At 44.3% G+C, this 22,253-nt stretch overlaps 1 protein-coding gene across 3 annotated transcripts in view; it reads left to right on the top strand.

Moving 5' to 3' along the window:
* The window catches only part of LOC125291878 (receptor tyrosine-protein kinase erbB-4-like), a 232,664-nt gene that overhangs the window by 131,504 nt on the left and 78,907 nt on the right, over nt 1-22,253 (top strand). For all 3 annotated transcript variants that reach the window (XM_048238834.1, XM_048238835.1, XM_048238833.1), the window contains exon 3: nt 8,552-8,738. In XM_048238834.1, coding sequence (XP_048094791.1) covers nt 8,552-8,738 — 187 coding nt within the window. The remainder of the gene's footprint in view (nt 1-8,551; nt 8,739-22,253) is intronic.

Genomic DNA, 22,253 nt, shown 5'->3' with positions numbered 1-22,253 from the left:
ATGAAGCACTTATTAGTCAGTCGTTTGAGATAAGAAAATTAATCACTCTCTACTGATACATAATTGCATTTAAATTAATATTTTATCATCTCATCTCATCATTTTGATAGTTTCCATTGTTTTAATGGAACTCACAACAAATATAAAACCGTGAAAAAGCGCCGGTGGTATTGATCTTCTCACTCCTGTCTCTCTGGTGTTCTTCACCGTACTTGACCTGTGTGTTACGTGACTGAGAGCAGACCTGTCCCTCACTGCTGTCTGTAGCCCACATCACAGGCCAGAGAAGGGGGTGAGAGCAGGGCGGTGTTGAATTGAAGATGTACAGCAGGATGTGTCCTCTAATTGAAAAATTGCCTTTTTGCCCAAACAGTCCCTCTGTGACTCCTCTCATCAAATCTGTACAATATTAACCATGACACTGGCATAACCGGACTGTAATTAACTCACAGAATCAATTACAAATTCTTGGGTTTGGAGAATTCCTCTGGGTGCACTTTCATAATCAGAGTACTGATGGAGCCGGGTGCCAAGTGGGGACGCGAGAGCTACTCCATCTCCTGAGCTCATTCTCCCTCCATCCTGACTCCTTTGTCTCTTTGTGGACTCACCGGCTTTCTGTTTTGTTTCCACTGTTTAGAATGAATTATATAGTTTTTTTTTAAGCTTCAGTTAATAAAACAATTTATATTTATTTTTTGTTTGTTTTTCGTTTTTACAAAAATATATGTGTCATTGACATGCTATTGCACAGAAAAATGATTGATTTTGGTTATTTTATAGATAATCTTTAGCAAAAAAAGGGTTTAATGTAGCTGTCATTCAACAGTTATCAAGTGGCTTAACAGGCAAATAACGTCTCTATTCTCTGTATTCCCCATTAGTCTCATGGTTCTTTATGTGCCATTGTCTGCAATCCTCTGTGCTGTGACTCTCTTTGCACCCCTGCTGTTGAGCTCAGCCCCAAACCTCCTCTCTATCCTCTCCATAACTCCGGGAATGTGGGGTAATGAGAGAAATATGCTAGATCTTCCTCTATAAATGGTTTGCATATCATGCAGTGAGAGCGCCTCCATTCATTCCTCTATTCCAAGCTAAAAGTCCGTTTTAATGACGTGGGCTTCTTAGCTCAATTGGGAAGCTGTCAGTGAGTGTGGAGGAAAAAAAACGCATGTGTGTGTTTCACGGCAGATCGCTGCAGCCAACAGGAAGCAGGGGAAGGAACAGGATTCCTTTTTACTTCTACAAATCTTCATATTATAGCCCTGAAGCAGCAGATAATGTGGTACTAAGCTTTGGCTGAGGATACTGGGTTTTGTCCTTTGCTTCACCTTAGAGTCTCACACTAAATCACTCGCAGTTTGGACTGTTCAGCACCTCGCAGCTGGAAAGGGAATTTGGGAACCCGAGAGCTTGAAGTGCGCTGGCACTTTCTAAAGTTTAACATCTGGTGAGGTGAGGTGGTGGTGCGGGCGATAGTGTGCCACCTACTGTACCTGTGTGTGACTTATACATCACTGTCCAGCTGTGATGATGATGTCAGGTGGTGACTGTGACGGACGCAGTGAATAAACTTTGATAGCATCCGCAGATCCACCCAGAGCATCAAGTTGCTTTAGACCCTGTCTACCTGTGTACCGTACTTAAAAAGTGTATGCTTGCAGTGAATACAGTCAAAGAGTAGTCATACATCCAGTTTATACCCACAACAGAGCATTCAGAAATACATGTTACATTTAAATCCAAGGAACACTTTGGATAGCAAGACCTTTTGTGTAAGATATAAACACTTTCAGCGATTCTTTGTTGAAACACACATTGTGTTTATTCGTCACTTGTAGTTTCTGTACAATTCTACACGTAGAGAAAGGGAGAACTTGAAGGAGAGAAAGACAGAGGATGTAGATTTTTAAAAAGACAGATGCAGTGCTTGTGTTCTTAATTACAGTGGTCTAAATCAATAAGCAGTTTAGCACGGTTCATTATCTAAAAGCCAGGGGTTGCATTATCTCAGCAGGGTGCTGAGGGAGGAGGGGCAGTGCAATCTATGGAACTAACACATTCAAATAGAATAGTGAGATCAGATCAAACATAAAAAACAAGAGATACCGGTGAAGGCCCAATTTGATGTGGACTATCAGAGGCTACGCTATACTTCCATGATTCCCTGCCCACTTAGTTGGAACACATCTGTTTGAAAAAGTTGAGCTACATGCGTTCACTTCCACTACCCACTCTTTTCATTTTCTTACATTTTCTTTAAGTCTCATGGGGTGCACATGAAACAGAAGGTTGCTGCTTGTTACCTTGCTGCTGTAATAGACATGTGTCTTTGACTGAAAGCATCTTGAATGCCTTTCAATGGTTTTGAACGATGATTTTCGGTAAGGTATAATTAGCAAGTTGCAATAATGGTAAGCTAGCTGATGTTAGATGGTTGACTAACAGACATCCCACCAATCCCACAAATGGTTGAGAAACAGACATCTCACATTAAACATTACTGTTGGTCACAATAAGTAACTGTTATTGTAGAATTAGTCTAGCTGTACAGTATATTCTTTTTCTCTGTAAATATGAGCAAAAAAGAGGTAAAAGGCCAAATGATACATTTATATACATACAAACACAGCCATCTGCAGATAAGAGGCTCATCGAACATCTTTGCTTCTCTTTTCCAATTGCTTGAGAGAGTTACCACACAAATGTAATGGGCAGCTTGCAACAAGTCAATACTGATCATCATGGGAGTACAGGGCAGGAGACAGGAAAGAGAGTTGTATCAGTTTTGAACGATCCTTGATATCTTGCTGTCATGTTGAATGCCCTCATGATATGGCATTTTACCCTGATTCAGACAGATCCTCTGTTGCCTTTACTCCCCACTGATTAAAACGGTTACAGCTTTAGAGTTCCAAAAGCTCTAAGAAGGATTGATGACGCCCTGCATACTGATGCATTATTTTGGGTGGAAGATGAAAGTGTGAGGAAGGTGAGATCCAGGGAAGATCTTTTTCCTCCATCACAACATACAGACGCTGCTGCTTGCCAGTCAGTGACACACCTGTGATCCTTCCCTGAGGACGAGCAGGGCTCGCTTCCTCTGTAGCGTAACCCTGCCACAGGATCAGACGATGACTGGTGCTCCCGAGCACACTAGGCCTTTATGTAGGATATGTAGGATAAATACTACATATAGGATACAGTATGTAGGATATGTTATAGGATACATACTGATGGGAATGAAGGGGGGGTGTTCAAGAAATGGAAAAGGCTGGCTATATAATGAGGCGGCTGACAGGCTGGGCAGCCACGTGAAGGATGGATGCACACAGTATCTGCTCTGCACCACCTCCTCCTGAAGGTGGAAAAGCTGCACATGCACGGGCCACACAGATGGAGGAGGTGCAGTGTGTTGAGCACGCCGCACTCGCCACATTACGGCTAACGCGCAGACATTATGTTTGCGTATCAGCCCCCGACAAAGCCAGATGGTTTGGAAATGTACTCTCTCCAAACAAACAAAAGGCCTCATTAATAATCAGTGCCGTACGCGCGCTCTCAGCATCTGCCTGCGCCTGTGCTGTGAATTCTAGGCCGAGCGAGGAGGCAGCCAGAACGCAGCACCCATGCATTGGGAAGGCAAGGTGGGGCACTGTTGCCAGCATCCCGGTCACTGCAACTATCTGTCCTCATAATGGTGACAGGTTCCCGATAGGCTGAGGAGATTCTGCAGCCCCTCTCATTTGCTGTGGGGGAGAAGCACATTCCCAGAATGTCATGCCTGCCATAAAGTGACACCAGCCCTCTGCTGGCTCCCAGGATTTCCTCTGAAATCCTTGGCTGGCCTTATATTGTGTAATGAGTATTGCTTTCCCTTCCAGATGGACTCCTCAAAACTTTATTTAGCCCAGAAAGCAGATGTGGTTTTGTCTGCAAGTTCATAGGAGTGCATTTGAATTGTCTTCAATTTGTCACGTTGTTCTGCACAATTTAATATTAAAATGTCTGAGCTAATACATACTGTACCTGTGTACCTGATTCTCTTGCCTGTAATTGTTGCTTCATGATTATTTTGTTGTTTTACCAGGAGTGTTGGTAGATACAGATATTTACAGGAAGTGCTTGTAAGGAAATAAGCTTGACAAGAGTCCTAAGTAATGAAAATCAATCTGAACTCAAAATAACACGTCCTGAAGGAAAAAAAAAAACGATTTCTCAAAAATTATCCGTAATGAAAATCAATCTGAACTCAAAATAATTTGAAGCACGTCAGTCTTCTCCTTTTCCACCACCCATAACAATATAGAAAATGAAAAAAACGATTTCTCAAAATTATCTGGAGAACATATATCAAAGCTCAGAACCTATTAGCGGGGGAGCCCATCTGCTTCTGGCTGGCTGCGCCCTAGTACTGTAGAATAATCTGTTATTCTGGTAATAGGTTGATATTTTAGAATCATTCTAGAAATAGACAACACAGTTTGTGTTTTGGGTCATCCAAATTGACACACACAATCCCAATCCACACACACACAAACCTTTCCCCCATATACTTAGATCTCTGCAACAATCTGCTTCTTCACACACATCATATTGTCAAATAAAGGGAAAAAAAGCAGCATATTTCCTCAGCAGATCCCCAGATGAGCAGATCAAAAGTAAGAAGTGTGTACAGGAGTTGCAGCGTAACACACACTGTAGCTCTCCTTGGCTGATTCTTTATGATGTCCCGGAGGAAGGGGGCTAAGATGAGGAATAGAATATGAAAAGGGGTCTAGGAGCTTAGTGAAGCGAAGTCCAAATGATTATAAAACTGTGTATCTTTGTCCCCACCCATCTCTCCAGCGCCGCCAATGAGCTCAATATGTATGGAAATGAGAGTAATCAGAGTAACATGTGTTCAGTCTCCAGAGCATGCTAATAGTGTCATTAGATTCATACTTTCTCTCTCTCTCTCTCTCTCTCTCTCTCTCTTTTGGCCTACCAAAAAACTCCCTTTCTCTTCTATCAGTCCCATACTTTTTTCTCTCAGTCTGTACCCTCTCTCTGGTCTGTCTGTCTGTCTGTCTGTCTATCTATCTCCCGCTCTCTGCCTCATTCTCTGAACTGGAACAGGTGGAGTATTAATTATGTATTAAAATATACAGGCGCCCTCTCAGATCCACATGACTGCACTCCTCCTGCCATATACATATACATGCTTGGTCTCTCTCCCCTTGTACTCTCTCTCTCTCTCCTTCTTCTCTCTCTCCCTCTCTCTCTTGGTCTGTCTCCACACACACCCTTATTCTCTCTCTCTCTCTCTCTCCCTCTCTCTCCTTCACCCCTCCTGTTTTCGTATTTCCTTCTTTTCTCCGATCACTGTGTTAAGTTCAGGCCTGAAGTGCTCCATTTCAACACTGGGCACGTCTGAGAGAGTGAAGGGAGGTTTTGTTTCTCTGGCACACTTCCTCTCATCAGCACAGGGCCATCGGAAGACTGGCTGAAAAAGATTGCTCCTAATCTATCGCCTAGCCTACCCAACTTGCCTTCTCTAGGACTCTAAAGCTGAAGCCTCCCCTTTCCATTTCACTCCAACTCATTCTACCTTTGTGTATTTTTAAATGAAAGTCTTAAAATATTACTATGTAAAAAAAACTGTTGAAAATGGCTTGTCTAATCAGTATGTTTTCAATGGTAGAGGGTTCTGTGATTTTGTTTGCGGGAGGTAATAACAGTAAGTTGTTTTGGTGAAAATATCTCTGATGGTGTCAAAAGGTTTTCAATATGCAATTTTAATGTAATCACTACAAATTGCCCCTTATTCAGTAGTGGATTATGCCTTCAAACACTGCAGCAAGTAACAGAAGCAAAAATGGAGTGTCTGACAGAACTTGGATTTGCAATAAAGAGAAATAGAAAATGACCAATTTCAAAATACAAAAAATATCGACTAAATATGGCTGTAATATACAGCAATAACTATATATATCTATTGAACATGTCTTGAGTTATCTTAGCTTAGAACAGTTCCTCATTATAAAGGGTTAATTGGCACAGTGAATAGGCACTTCTAATAAAACATAACATAATTGGCACAGTGAATAGGCACTTCTAATAAAACATAAAAAGTGTATAATGTTGCTGTCATTACTGATGTAACTAGCTAGTGTTATCAATGATGTTTACACTAACTGTAAACAAAAAGCCTTGTTTTGTTTGTTTTACATAATAGTGTGTGTTGACAAATAATAGAGAAAAGCTATTTTTTCATGCTTGCCTGTTAGTTGACACTGGTGCTTTCAGCATGTGTTTAGAATGTCAAGTGATGGCTGGGCACTCTGGTTGCCACCGGTGGACGCCGGCTCTGAGGCCATTAAGCTCTGTGTGGCACATTAGTGTAGGGATCTGATAAAAGGCTATTCATGCATATCTATTATTGAGTTTAGATAATTCCAGAAGTGGAGCTTCAAGTGGAGCAGTGTTGTCAGAAGAAAAATGTTGTCATTCATCCACACCAACTTTTAATCCAATTTTGGACATGTTTTGTCATGCTCAGACCTCTAATGTCCAGAACTTGATTTCTGTCATGATGTCTTCATGTGCTGTTTGTGTGGCATTTGGTTTGAAATGTTTTGTTGCCTGCCTCTCTCTCTCTCTCTCTCTCTCTCTCTCTCTCTCTCTCTCTCTCTCTCTCTCTCTCTCTCTCTCTCTCTCTCTCTCTCTCTCTGCAATGTGTGTGTCTGTGTGTGTGTGTGTGTGTGTGCGTGTGCGTGTGTGTGTGTGTGTGTGTGTGTGTGTGTGTGTGCGTGCGTGCACATGCACTGTGTATTTTCAAGAGAATTCAGTGAGTGAAACAAGAGTGATCTCAGAGGACACCATAAAAAAGTCAGACAAGTAACTCACCATGCATCAGATGACCACCGCAAAAATGTATGGTCAGCCAGAGGAGAGTGTGTGAGTGGGTGCGCGCTGATAAGACTGTTGTTCAATTCCTTTTTGTATGCACCATGACCTTATAACTTCTCTTTTGACAAAAAGAGCAAAAGGATAAATTGCTCAAGGTCAAACCCCAGAAAAGTGTTATGCAGACTAATTGGGATAAAAACGTCTTTGAATGGCAATGGATTATCTTGATGTTGCATGTCACTTCTGAAGTGGCATATTGACAGTATGACATTCATTAGCAGAGAATGGAGCTGGCAACTGCAACAAGGTCTTTCCCATGTACACTTCATTATTGGCAAAACAGTCTGGAGACAAGAGACACATGCCTCCATAGTGTTTTCTTCAATTGGATGTATTGATCCCTTGACCTTGAAAATAATAGAAGCTGAAGAGGCAGAAATGAAAATGTGCTTCATGGTGCTCGAGCCTGTCTTGTTTAATTAAACACGTTACAATTTAAGTGGGCCAGCTTTTCCATCATGCTTTCTTTTCTTTTTTTTTTTTCGCTTCAGTGTCTTCAGTGTTGACCAGTGTTAGAGGTTGCTAGGTAACTGGGGTAGATTTGGTGCCCAGTGGCTATGGGTGGTTGGCACAGGCTGATGCCCCCAGAGGCTTTGGGAAAAGGACTCAGTGAAACCCAGGGCTTAGCTAAGGTCAGAGACCGCAGGAAGTTGAAAGTGCTCAGCGTGAGACCCCATTTGAGACCCCATTGATCGCATACTCCCAAAATGGATGCCTGTCAATTGTGTGCTTTTAAAACCACTCACACATCAACCTTTCCCGGAAAAAGGCAGAAAAATGAAATGACAAAGCTATCTGATTTAGGATAGCCTAGTTGGCTAATGCAAGGAGGTGAAAGCTGTACACAGAGAACATTCAAGCTCTTGTTTAAGTAGCCCATTTTCCCAATGATGAACACTTCACGTTTCTGCGGCTGCGATATAAATGACTAACAAGGGCCCTGAGCGCCGTGGTGTTTAAGCACTCGTGTCACTGCCCATTAGGCGGACGTGGCGGATAATGACAGGCCCCCGTGATTGTTGCCGCCCGCTGCCACTCCACCCGGGGTCTGCCTGACGCTCATGATGCCTGACAGCCACTGACCGGTGTGGCTCAGGCAGCAGCTCCTCGCGTCGCGTCGCGTTGCATCGCGGGCCTCGTGCGTGACAGCCCCTCTCCAGGCTGGCCCTCTCACTCGCCAGGCCACGGCGCTGCTGCTGTCCTTGTGAATGTGGCGCTGGACCTGTTAACAGTATGGGCCTCAGTGGTGACAGCCTGTCCCTCTGATTTAGAGCAAAGTTGACAAGGGTGCAATCGGTTAATGTGTCTTTGTGTGGACATCATATCTCCCATCAGTGACCAGGTTTGAACCTGATAAACAACTAAGCCACTGACATTTCCTTGACCTATTGATAGGAAAATTAATTGAATGATGTTGCAGGAATTTTAAGGTCATTATGTAATATCTGTCAGGTCAAATCAAGCTGACACTTGGTTGACAATGTGAAGCCCATTTGTTCTGGTTATAGTATGCTACAGTGCAAAATATCAGCATCCCCGTCTTTGCTTCCATGAGACAGCCAAATGAGCTAATGTGCCCTTCATCTGTGTTTGTCTGTAGTCAATCCGGGAGGTGACTGGATATGTGCTGGTGGCCCTCAACCAGTTTGACTATTTGCCTCTGGAGAACCTCCGTATTATCCGCGGCACTAAGCTCTATGAAGACCGCTATGCCTTGGCCATCTTCCTCAACTACCGGCGCGATGGAAACTTTGGGCTTCGCCAACTTGGTCTCAAGAACCTCACAGGTAAGGCCATCAACAATCTGCTCCTCCTATATAACCACAAGACCGCATCCAGTGTGAAAACACATAAACAACACAAACTGTATATTTTATTAGCTGACACTACATAAATAAAGCCAGATTGTTATGAAATGCCATTTAAAAAAAGCATTGTTTTGGTTTTGCCCTTCTTCTTTCATCCTTGATCACAGATGCCCTTTTGTTCAAATCTGTACAGAACTTGTAGAACATTTGTGCAATACATACACCAACTTTGCTTTCTGTTCTGGGCACGTTGAGGGCAAAGCTTGCACTTGCTCCCCTTTTTATGTCAAGCATGAATCATTACCTAGGAGACAGAAAGAGCTTTTTAGGTACATAAATTGATGCTGTAAGTTGTGCATAAAGGCATCTATAAACATTGCTACTCTGTGTCCCCTAATGCATAAGATGTATGTGTATGAGGGTGTTGATATTTACTGTGATTCACAGTTGTAGAAGAAAAAGGTGGTTGTGATAGACTTCTGACAGCTGTAACTGTTTCATAATCTGCTCTAGAAAGTGTCCCGTTATCTCTGAAGTCACGGTTGAGAGTTTTGAGGAGGAACTTACAGTAAAGGCTCTCAGAAATTTAATTAGATCCCGTCTGCCAAGGGACTAGTGACCCTGTCTATTTGAAGCCAGTAACAGGCTGCTTTAATGACTCAGTTTTTATATATGTGATTATGAACCATCTCTGTAGGACGGATCCTCATAGTCTGACAGTGAACTGGAGTACTTAGTAGCAGTGTTATGACATATTTTCAACATGATTTATTTTATTTTGGAATTACTTTTTAGATTTCTTTTGGAAAAACTCATGCAAAATCTGTTTAATCTTAGGCAAACAATTCAAGTCAAATCTTGAGGAAGCATTGCATATAGTATAAGGCAAAAAACGGAGATGTTATTTTTTCTAGTTCAGTCATGCAACAAATCATTTCTCAGTGTTTATTTTGTGGTGCGAGTTGCACAGATGTTTTGTGCCAACAGCACAGTCTTCCACCCGATCATCATACAGGAGAGCTTGGTAATGAGCTTCTAGCAGCAGGGAGAGACCAAAGGTTTGTTGTGTGTGTGTGTGGGCTGAAAGAGCATGAATCCCATCCAAATGTATATGCACATGCCAATGCCACACATACTGTACATCTTCATATATTTTGTGCACCCCTTCGCCATCTCAGACATCTCAGTCTCAGACAGTTCCCCTCCTGGATTAGCCAATCACTGCAGAGCTCCATGGTGAAATGACAAAGAGATAGTAAAGTGTTGTACTTTTACTTCAGACAGCGTAGGGATGATGTCAGCCCATTCCATCTCTGCCTCCATGTCCCTGCCAGGTGAACAAAGCTTCTTTTGCCAGGTGCTCCATGCTCACCTCATTTTGATCTAGTCATCCTGAGAAGAGATGAATTTCTGGGGCTCTTTTGGTGGTTACTTAGTCACTGCCTAAGTGGGTCCAGTAGGTGACAATGAAGGCAGGCGTTGATGGGTTTACGGTTCGTGCTCTCCTAACGTTATTATTTGTGCCACGAATAGCCAGAGCAGCTGTGTCGGAGTGGCCTTTGAAGCTGACTGAATTCAGCGTGGGCACGCTGGGTGAACACAGAGTAATGTGCCGTGCTCATGTAGCCAGAGAGAGAGAGAGAGAGAGAGAGAGAGAGGGTGGAGGATAATGAAAAGTGGTGAACACAAATTAAGTGTTATGATATATAGAGTAAACAATGCACACCCTCCTTTTACATCCAACCTCTCTCATCAGGGCTCATCTGTGTCCTACTTAAACTCAGTTTGAGTGGCACCAACTGTGTGTGTGTGTGTGTGTGTGTGTGTGTGTGTGTGTGTGTGTGTGTGTGTGTGTGTGTGTGTGTGTGTGTGTGTGTGTGTGTGTGTGTGTGCGTGCGTGTGTGTGTGTGTGTGACATGCTCTTTTTCACACACATACATAGCCTACACAAAACTGTATCACGTGGGTGTGACTGCAGGAAATAATTAATTCTACAGACCGTTGTTTTTGTAGCATGTGCGACGCATATGTATACAGTATGCAGCCCTGCTTCATTTGTAATAAGCTGTAATAAGTTTTATTTTGATGGGGTGACTAAGTCCATTATTGGGGGATGATGAATTAGATAGAGGTAAATGTTTTGTAGCTTAGTGCACTCTAATGCACTATATGAAAGAGAGTAATTGCTTTCATTCATCAGAATGATAGAGGAAATGTCAAACTGTCCCTTAATTGATTACAATTACGGCGCAAGAACTAATTATTACACAGTTGCCATGTTAAGGATTTTGATTGACGCAATAAATGAAAGATGTAAAGGTCATCCAAGAACTCTGGGATGACCTTCAGTTGGCCTATTCAGTGTGAGGCAGGTGAATTGGCTTACATTTCAGCTTCATAAAAATATATGTAGTAGATCCCTGGAACATGTCCCCTTCTGAAGAATACAGGCAGAGCAGTAAGAGTTGACAGTTAATGTCAGTTTCATTCACGCTGTGTGAAAACAGAATGATCAAATAATCACCTTGGTTGGTGTACTTCAGCTTTACATTGCTTCATTATAGCCTTGTTGTTCTTTAGTTTCAGGCTCACCTAGTGCTGTCGTCTTTTTTTCCATGAAGCATTAGTTGGAATGATGCTAATAGGGCTGTTTTTACTTAAGTGTGTATCGTTATGCATAGGTGGTGTGCACATTGATATGCATCTTAAAGAATGAACCACTTCTAACCACATCCCACTGCTCTATAAAGTAGAGGGGGAGATCTATAGTAGAGATGGAAAGGGTGGGAGGTAGAGGCTGGAGGGTGTAAATGTTGTTTTTCAGTTTGCACATGGACCTCCGCAGAGCTGTGTTGGTGGTCTACTCGTGTGTCTTAGCCAGCACTTGAGGGCATCAAAGCTTTTATGTTTTACGGTGCCCTAAGACACACAAAAACTCCAAATGCATCCTGGTGCAGGTGGGTGGGGGGGGCTGATTATATCTCTTAAACATGTCGCCAAACTCCCCATGGGACGAATGCAGCGCGTACCAAGTACCTGGAGGCACAAATCTTACATCGGTGGGAGTCCTCTTACAACTGGGTTCAATAAAATTCAAGATCTGTACGTGGTGAAGACCATCTATCGTTACTACTAATGACTTCTACACTGTTCCTTTTTTGAGAGCGGTACAGTACATGTGCCCAGCACATTTCCCTGTGGCTAAGAAGATCTATCAGGTGCTGAGCAGGCACATGAGTGGTGGAGCTCTGTGTGCAGGTGTCTGCATCATGTGCTGGTGCTTATAGCCACAGCCAGGCTCCCAGCTACTCACTCACACTCACTTATTTCTGTCAGGCAAGGGGAAACAGAGTCCAGGGACTCAGCTCTCCTTGCTGTCTCCTACCCTAACCCCCCTACCGCCCACCGCAGCCAGTAAATAATTCAAACAGTGTGTGTTGTTCCACTTACCCGCGTCCTCCACAGGAGTGCTCTAAGTACACATAACCCATATGCTCCACTCTTAGCGCTTACATTAGGTAATGCACTGTGCACATGGCTCCGTATCCTTCCCAGCTTGCGCGGCAACTGTCTTTAGGAATATTGAAATGAGCATCTGGTCCCAGCGGAGCCTGTTTCTCGGTGGCAGGGAGTCCAGTGGTACCCGAGAGGCAGTGAGATGCGGAGGGATGAGGGATGCTTGAAATACCAGCCGTCCCCTAAGGGAGGGACTGAACGCAGTGAAAAACAGCCAATCCCATTTTTTCTTTCTCTCTCTATCTCTCCCTTTTCTCTTCTTTCTTTTTGCGTGCTCGTCTTCACTCACTCTCTGACTCTCTTGTCTGTTTTTTTTTTTTTCCGCTGGCTGACCTCAGGCTCTGTCTGTTCCCTGTCATTGTCTGGGCACACGCACAGGTGGGCACTAAGGCCTGGCACAGGTGCCGCCTAGCTGCTGAACCCAGTCACCAACCCCTCACCCCGAGGCAGCGCAGCGCTGGAGCCCTGCCCAGACATGGGGGCTCCCGCGCACACACACACACACACACACACACACACACACACACACACACACATACTCACTCAGGCATCTGTCCTCCACCGCCTCCTCTGATTGGAGAACAACAGGCCATGCCGTGTCTGCAATAGAACAGCAGGGCTGGCCTGTGAAGGCTGCTTTGAAGTGGCAGTCACATTATCGTGTCGTTTCTCTCATAGTAGCTCTCCCGAGATGTGTAGAGGGGTCGATGCAATCCATAAGCAACATATAGAGGATAAAGGTTATTAACTACACAAGCCCTAATCTGCAGGCTGATAAAATGGACCTTCTGGTATTGAAACTGACCTCCAAATCCCTGGAGGTTGAAATTGCCCTGGATCAAATCAATTTGTCGCTGGTATATTCTGATATTGCCCTATTGATTTTTTTGTGTGTTACCCTGTGTGAGGGAGTCGGTATAAGCATGTCGTTTGCCTGACTCTCTGGGTCCCTTTTCTTTTTCTTCAGAGACTCCACTCAGATTTTTCCCCTCCAGATGTGCAATGAAGTTGGCGGCATCAATGCATTTGGGATTAGTCTTAGTGTGAGGTGTAGAAGCAGGACACCATGGCCGGGCCCATTTCCTGCTTCTTGGGTGACTAGTTGGGTGGCGGGGAGGATTGTGTGGCCACATGGCTGTTAGAGGGGAGAGAGGTAATGGTGTCCCTGACTGTGCACATTTATAACACTCACTTCACTAAATAGGAAGTGGATTGCTGGCACATGGCTCATCTCCCTTGTCCTGGTCATTTCTCTCTGTCACTTTCTTTTGCATCACCTGAGGTTTCCATACACACACAGCAGTTCCATCCCACCTTTATCATCTACCGGGACCTTTCACTAGGTTCCTACAGTATACTGTAGGCCCTGTCACTTCCTGCATCTTTCCACACACCTTCCGGGACACTGTTCTGAAGCAAATGGTATGTATTAATTATAGCTTGTCCCAGCACTGAGGTAAAGGTTAGCCATTGCCACTTTGCCTGACATTTTAGATATTCCACTCAGCTGGCTGTCTGAAAGGAATTAAGAGACATTTTTCAGGCACAGCCAAACACATTTCTCCTGCTACTTTTTTTTTGTTTGAGTCAACAGCACACAAACAGCCCCGGTGCATTCAGATGGTAATTACTGCCTGCTGGCTTTGCAAAATAATAACAGCCTCAATAAAGAACATAAAACAGATGAGCGTGTCAATTTAACACATTTTTTATTCTCTCTGTCTCTCTCCCTCATTCTCTTTGCAATTAGTTTGCTTTAGTTTTGGTGCTATATTGTTCATCTATTCCACTGTTATTTAGCAACTTGTCCCCCCGACTGAGAGCGCTGGCATCTCCGCATCCATTTGCCTGAGTGGCTGGAGCCCCTGCGTGCATGCCCATAGCCCAGCACTGAGGCTTGATTGATCCATCCACACTCCATCTGGTCTCCACCGCCACCTCTGATCTGCCTTAAATCCCACCCAGTGACTTCATGCGCTTACAGCCTTGGCCACAGGCTCCATGAGCAGTGGATGAGCTCTGTGTACATGGTCTAATCTCCAAGGCGTTCACCGCTATAGCCAGATAGCCAATCTGCCGGGGAGTAAGTATAAGTATATATACTTTTTTAATCCCGTGAGGGAAATTTGGTCTCTGCATTTAACCCAATCGGTGAATTAGTGAAACACAAACACTACAACAGCCTGCTACAACGGTGGCGGTCAGGGAGCAGTGAGGGGTTAGGTGCCTTGCTCAAGGGCACTTCAGCCGCGGCCCACTGGTCGGGGCTCGAACCGGCAACTCTCCAGTTACAAGTCCAGAGTGCTAACCAGTGGGCCATGGCTGCTTTGCATTCCCACCGAGGGTGTATGGCTAACAGACCAAGGGGGCAGAGTATTCTTGCAGATCTGTTAATAGTGGGCGAATGCTGTGGAATGTGCTGGGAGTGCAGGTGTAGTGCAGGGTTGACTTCTAAATGGAGAGAGGCCCTCAGACTCTGCTGCTTTGAGTGTGATGTTCATTTCATCGTTGAAAGGGAAGTGATGTGTGGATGTCTTTATGTATTGGCTTGTATGCAGGTGTGTGCTTTCTCATCACTCAGCTTTGCATTCCTACAGAGAGTGTATGGCTAACAGACTAAGGGAAATCAAAACACCATGGGTCAATATTTCAAAAACTAATAGTATAGTCTGCATTGAATCTCATCGACAGTTTCAATTTTGTTGCACACTCACACGCACACACACACACACAACACTTCTACCCATTCACATACCATGTGTTCCTCCCTCTTAGTGGCACATATGCACTTTCCTAGATAGTATTTGAGGACTGCGTTCAGCTCATCATAGCCCCTTTGGTCGTGTTCAAGTGGAAAATCACATAGATCATGCATTAACAGCACAATGGCACCCAGGAGGACAGAAGCATGAGGAAAATACTTGGCAGCATTCTTCCTCTAGAACAAAAGCGAGAGAGAGGGGGGGTGAAAATTACTTTTGTCTCTGACATTCATTTCCATCTCTTGCTTGGCAGCGTCCAGACCTGAGGTCGCTTCCAATTGTGTGCCTAATTGATTACTTCCTATGCAATTACGCTTGTGTCATACTCAATATTTCAGGGCCTGAGGAATGTGTGAGTGATCTGCAGGAAGAATTTCATTGTCTCATTCACCACCCCAAAATACACCTTTGGGGATCATAGCCATTGTTTCAGTGCACAGCTGTCCCAAGTTGAGCTTGGTTATGAAATGCAGTAAGATTTTTCTTTAGTGATCTATTCATTCAATTCAGCTGCAAACAAGCAGACCTGTTTACATGGAATCTGTTGCCACAATTATCACCCAAACAAAATCTGCAGAAAGCAATAAGAGGTACAGTAATTAGGCTACACTGGGAAGAGTACTCTTAAAATAACACTATTATGTAATGTACGTCATACACATGTGTTATTGTTTGGACATATTTGTCCACGTTTTACTTTCTTTATTTTTTAGGTTTCATTAATGGGCTCATGTGGGAATAGCTTCAGTATGAATAGGAGAAAGCCATGAAACATTCATAGAAAGAAAATAAGGGATTTCAGATAACTGACCTGCTTGGAACTTAACTAATCAGTTGAAGTAGAACATACAGAAATGTGCATGAAGAGCTTAGGGAAGGATTTGGGAACAGTGATATGTAATTTGGATGTGCAGACCTATCGAGGTGAACATCCCAATTTCAATATTTTCGCTGCAATCAGTCCGCGCTGTGATCTGAAAGCTCTTAATATCTCAGGAAATTGCTCAAAGCCTTGTCCGGTGCCAATCTGCACCAGCTGGCAAGCGGCATACAAAAGATGCTGCACTCTCTGTGCAAGATGAAAGGCAGAAGAAGAGGGTCAGAAACAAAGCCATGGGAGATGGGAGTTGAAACGTGGAAGAATTCCTTCTTCAAGGGCTCCTTGTGTTTAAATCTTGTGATATCATTGGATGTGGAGGGAGGGGTAGGGGGGAGGGCGAGCCATAATTACACAGAGATCAAATGGAGAGGCTGGGGCTGGTGCTAAAGCCCCTTCAGTACAGCTGGGACTCCAAGGAGGAGCCAGCCACATTAAAAATGCATTTGGTGTCATCATTAAGAAGCTGAATGATTAAAATATATCTCCTGGCTTCAAACGTCATTTTCCCTATCTATAAAAAAGGCCGGGTGAAAAAAAACACAGGCATAAACATGGTTTGATGTGGCTTGAGTGAGGTACTCAGGTAGTGGTTACATAAGGAAGTGGGCTTCTTCAGAGTGTTATTTTAGTCATTTCCACTTGAATTAGCAGAGCATTCACACACAATCATGCAGTCACATAATAGCCCCATTTAAAGGGAAAGATGAAAGCAAAGATGAAAACACATATGAATGTTTACATGTACATGTACTGGAACAGTCTCAGCTACAACGTATATGAATGTTTACATGTACATGTACTGGAACAGTCTCAGCTACAATGTATATGAATGTATACATGTACATGTACTGGAACAGTCTCAGCTACAACGTATATGAATGTATACATGTACATGTACTGGAACAGTCTCAGCTACAACGTACAGTATATAAATGTATACATGTACATGTACTGGAACAGTCTCAGCTACAACATACAGTATATAAATGTTTACATGTACATGTACTGGAACGGTCTCAGCTACAATGTATATGAATGTAATACATATTCTAGAACAGTCTCAGCTACAACGTATATGAATGTAATACATATTCTAGAACAGTCTTAGCTACAAGAACCAAGAACTAAGTACAAGAGCATTTGTCATGCGAAAGTAACTAGCCACAGGACTTAAAAGCCTGGTAAATGGTGGTGTTGTACAGTAGATGGAGGAGTTATAGATGTAAAGCAGTGCAGTTGCACAAAGAGAAGTCCCACAGACAGTGCTGATCTGGTCTGGCTAGTCCCCAGCATGAAGCTAAACTCAATATGCTGTGCCTCACTCATGCTGCCGAGTCTACTCACATCACTGTTTTAGACTGTTATGAGACAACTGTCAAGGGCCAAGTGCTTTTATGCTTTTATATTGTGAACAAGTCTCCTGTGAAATCTGACATGACAATTTGATCTGCATGTCTACTGAGAGGTACTGGTGATCTGGTGATAACTGTTGTTCCATGGCATGGTCACATGGATTGGGTTTTTTTTACTCTCATGTGAGGCATTCATTCCACAGATATTATATATATCGTACAGTTGTTGACCACAGGGCTTTTCAGATGGGACCTTGGTCAGTCGCTCAATTACAGCTGGAGAAAGCTTTTCCTTTTTTCCAGCCCTTTTTGTTTGGGCCGGACTGTTCCATTCAAAGCTCGTTTAGAGTGTTATGCTGCCATGGGCTCTGCAAATGAAAGACTCTTTTATAGACATGGTCATCAGCTTTCCCATTTGTCTCCATTATCCCTAAATGGCTGGTAATGGAGTTGTGCGACATGAGACCCCCCCTCCCCTCCACCCCACCCCACACCCACCACACCCTACCCCATCCTCATCCTTGAGGGGACTCATCATCACCTCGGAGGGGCACCCATCAGTGAGTTAACCAGATGGGTGGGGACTCTGTGGATCAATCATGAGAGTCCTGCTCCAGCCTATTCTCTTCAAGAGCAGGAGATGGGTGCATCACCTCTGCCACCACCCACCCTCCTGCGGCATTCTCCATCCCTGTGTTGTCGTTTGCCATATTGCTTGTTTCTTGAAAAAAAAAGGAGCAAAAAAAAAAGAATCTTGTCTGTGGCCCTGTGACTTAATTTTCCATTCCTTAGAACATGACAGGTCCTGATGATATCAACGACAGCTGTCAGCAACCGTTTGCATGCGTGTGTGTTGAGGGACTGAGGGAGCGAGGGAGGAATGGAGGGAAGGAGCGAAGGAGGGAGGGAGGGAGGGAGAGAGGGAGCAAGCAAATTAAAAACAGAGGAGCCTGACGGAGTGGGGATGAGCGGTCGGTAAGGTGCTGAAAAACACAGAAACTGGAACGCCGTGTACACACACACACACACACACACACACACACACACACACACACACACACACACACACACACACACACACACACACACACACACACACACACACACACACACACGCAGTGGTTGGACTGCTCAATTATTCAGCAATGGCAGAGCAGAAGGCCCGGGGCCCAGCCCAAACCGGACCAACGCTGCTGACGTGCAGACCGGCGCGCGGCCGCTGCTCCGGGTTCACCTTTGTTTCGCGTGGCACCTGGTCCTGCATGCCCAACAGCCACGGCCAGCCACATCCACTGCAGCATCCGCTCTCAGCGTCCAGCTTCAGCTGACAGAGCCCTGCGGAAACCAGCCTTGTGTCTCATTAATTGTTCATTCAAGCAAGCAAAGGATTTAGATATCAATTAATAAGCAAAATATTTTTTTCTCCTCTTTCTGCCATTCCCTCCAGCAATTTTTTTTTTTCTAGTTCTTAATCAGGTCCATTCCTGCAGAGAGTAGAGAAATAACCTTGAATGTCAAGTCTGAGTATGCATGCTCTGAAAATGGGCATTACAAAGAAAAACAAACACTGGAACCTCACCAAAAATTTACATAATTCTTCATTTAATCTAATATGCAGCCTTTTAGCTTGGCCATTGCCCCGTGACCAGAGATTTAGGGGCTCTGTAACACACAGGCATGAGTCTGCTTGAACTTGACAGTGATGTGATATCTTACTCAAGCCTACTGTATCTTCTAATCCTAACCCAGCCTTTGACCACACCTCTGTGTATATGATACTTTGAACTATGTCTGCTCACACCCTGTTGCCGGTAAAGATGATCATCTGGCACCTGGGCTAACCACTGTGAGAGGCTGTGCTGGTGCAGGGGTGGAGGTGGAGGTGGAGGGTGGAGGTGGGGGGTTGAAGACTCCCTGCGCTTAGCGTAGCCTCTCATCTGGCCGTGCTCCAGTGGGAAATGTTAATGAAACACTTAAGAGGGCTAAACCAATTATTTCTGCTTATGCCAATCTCAGACCTCACGCTTCCGAAATGTCAGCAGCAGCGCCGAGAAGCGTGTGTGTGTGTGTGGGAAAGGGGGAATGTGGGGGGCTAGGGAGAGAGAGAGAGGGAGAGATGGAATAATTAGGTTTTTGAAGTGATGAAGGGATGGATGAATGAACGGATGACGCAGAGGCAGGCCGAGAGGCAGGGGCTTCCTGTTGCACAAAGCAGTGGCCATGGCCATGAGCAATGAGAATCAGTAATGCACTGGCCTTTTTCAGTGTCAGCAAGCATTTCCCTCCCAGAGCTTTTCTCCCCATGAATGCCAAAAAGTGTGAAATGCGGAAAGCAGTGTGTCTGATTCTGAATTAAATTACAGGTCACAGTCTGCCCACATTTTGGGGGGATGTCATATCCTTTTAAACTGCAACAGGTTGAGAGGCTAATTTCTGTATGCTCATGATGTATAGCCTGTCCCCTGGATAGCTTGAGATTTCTCAACAGGCACATTATGTAAATATTCCCCCGAATGAAAAGCAGTGTACCCTCAAAAGCAGAATGGGGATCGAGAGAACTTTTTTTTTGTGGAGCATGACATGGTAATTGCCACACTAAAAGGAGAGCAAAAGTGAGCGAGAGATGGACAGACAGAGAGAGAGAGAGAGAGAGAGATGGAGAGAGATAGAGGGAGAAGACCACTGCTTCAGTGCAGCAATCTGTTTGAGAAATTGGCACGCTGCGTGGCCCTGACTGCAGCGGCCTCTGCGGCTCCCTCTGTGGCTTAATAATTAATGTATTTATTTTCTGCGCCGTGTGGGTTTGGCGGAGAAGTGGAGCAGCGCTGAGCGGAGGCAGTCGGGGGTAATGGGACATGAAAGGCCCATGCTGTTCTCCAGCGGCCCCTCCGAGCAGAGAATTCGCCCAGGTGCTTGCTACCTCACACATGAATTCATGAGCTAAATATACAGAGCGTGGCCTCTATAGCGTTCTGTCTCTGTCTCTCTCTCTCTCTCTCTCTCTCTCTCTCTCTCTCTCTCTCTCTCTCTGTCTGTCTCTCACACTTTCTCATTTCTCCACACGCACCAGTTTGCCCCCCACACACCCAAACACACTCATGCTCGAAACTGTCCTCAAGTGCCTCGTCCTGCTAACCTTGCCGTCCCCCATGACATCATAATGCTCTAACTATGGTGGTTACACAAGCTGTGTGGAGTCATCTTTTCTTTTCCAGCAGAATGATGTCAACAGCCAGAGTCATTGGCAGACAATTGTCTTATCAGATTTGGTTTTCATCTCTCTGGGGTTGGTTAAGGCCGTCTGTACTGTACTGAAAGTTCTGCTCTGGACTCTGATGTTGGAGGGAACCATTCCCTAGTTGTGTACATCAGTCAAGATGGAGTGAATTAAACTGGTACCATGGCTTTTGTTCTGTTTTGTTTTGTTTTGTTTTGTTTTGTTTTGTTTTGTTTTGTTTTGTTTTGTTTTGTTTTGTTTTGTTTTGTTTCTGAGCATCTGCCAGACCTGGGTCCTAAGGTCTGATGTGTGACTCACCCACAGCAGCTGTAATGCCCCCCACACACACACACTCCCACTCCTCATCTGTTTCTGCTCCTTTCTCTTATTGCTAAGCACACTCTTGCGCTACTCCCTACCCACCTGATTGGACTATTGTGCTCATTAAGAGCCATTGTGATTGCTGCAGTCCATGTTCCAGCTCAGGGAGAAGGAGACTGTAGAGAGGTGAATAAGACCTGCATTGTTTCCGGCATGCATGCTTTTGTAATGGGGCTCTTATGAACTCATCTGCATCATTTGTTCACATTCTCCGGCCTTAGTCACTCATCCCTCATCCATCAATTCCATCCCCACACTCCACTGTAATTAGACAAGCTTTCACGTTTATGCTTCAGGTCTACAGTGAAGCGAGCACCTGGGATATGCATGATTTAGCACTGAGTTAGACTCTGTGTTTGGATCGTGGGTACACTTCGTACTGCAAGTTTGTTTTGTTTTGTACTGCATCATAATATCTTGGTAAAGGTGTATTGTAGGCAAGGGCCTGATGTTTCTGAAGCAACACATGCTGCAGTATCTGTTTACTGGAGTGCAAAACATTTGACTCCATCTCTTATGGATGACACAATATCAGTAGTCTAAATCATCCTCCATTTGGATGAATAAAATGTGGGTTATGCAGCTCACAAAAATACTCTGCTTTTCTCTTCCTAAAAACATTTTGTTTTGGCACAGACAAGGAGCATGACAGAAAAAAAGAATCCCTACTTCAACCCTTTCCTGTTGTGCTTCATTTTTAAGCAGATGCTCCCTGCTCCAGATAATACCATAATCCTTTAATCTTGGCCATTTTTTCATAAAGATTCATTGGAAACAATTGCGTGAGGGAGGGCAAAATTTAATCAGCTGGCTTTAAACAAAATTACCATCCAGAGATACTGGCACGGCACAAGAAGGGTAGAGAAGCAGACCTCCCCTCCCCCTCCCACACACACAAACAAACAAGCAAACATGCACATGCACACACTCCTTTTGTCACAGCCTGTGTATTGTCTCAGCCTTTAATAAGGAGTCTCCTATTGTCACCTAGTCGCATATCAAGCTGCATGGACAATCGCACAATGAACAGTTTATTTCTTACTGTGTTTTCTTTATGTAATCTCTATTCTTTTTGACATTCATATGTTATCCACAGTAGCTAGTTAACTGTGATCAGATCAGAATGTCCTGTCAAATGTCCTTCAGAGACAGATATGTTTCAGGGTCAGCCCCTGCCTCTGTTAAACCCTAGTACCTGACAGGCTGCGCCTCAACACAATGACTCATTGCATGCATTTCCAGTGTCCTTGGTGTGTCTAAATATAATCGGTTGAAATGGATCCATTCTTCACACATTTTCAGTATTTCCAAGCACATCTGTCTTCTCTGCATACCTTGTATGTGTGTGTGCACCTTGAAGGGTCTGTGTGTGTGTGTGTGTGTGTG

The sequence above is a fragment of the Alosa alosa genome, chromosome 3 (assembly GCF_017589495.1).
Source record: "Alosa alosa isolate M-15738 ecotype Scorff River chromosome 3, AALO_Geno_1.1, whole genome shotgun sequence".
Taxonomy (NCBI): domain Eukaryota; kingdom Metazoa; phylum Chordata; class Actinopteri; order Clupeiformes; family Clupeidae; genus Alosa; species Alosa alosa.
Note: the sequence above shows the minus strand (reverse complement) of the source record. Positions and strands in the feature narration are given on the sequence as shown.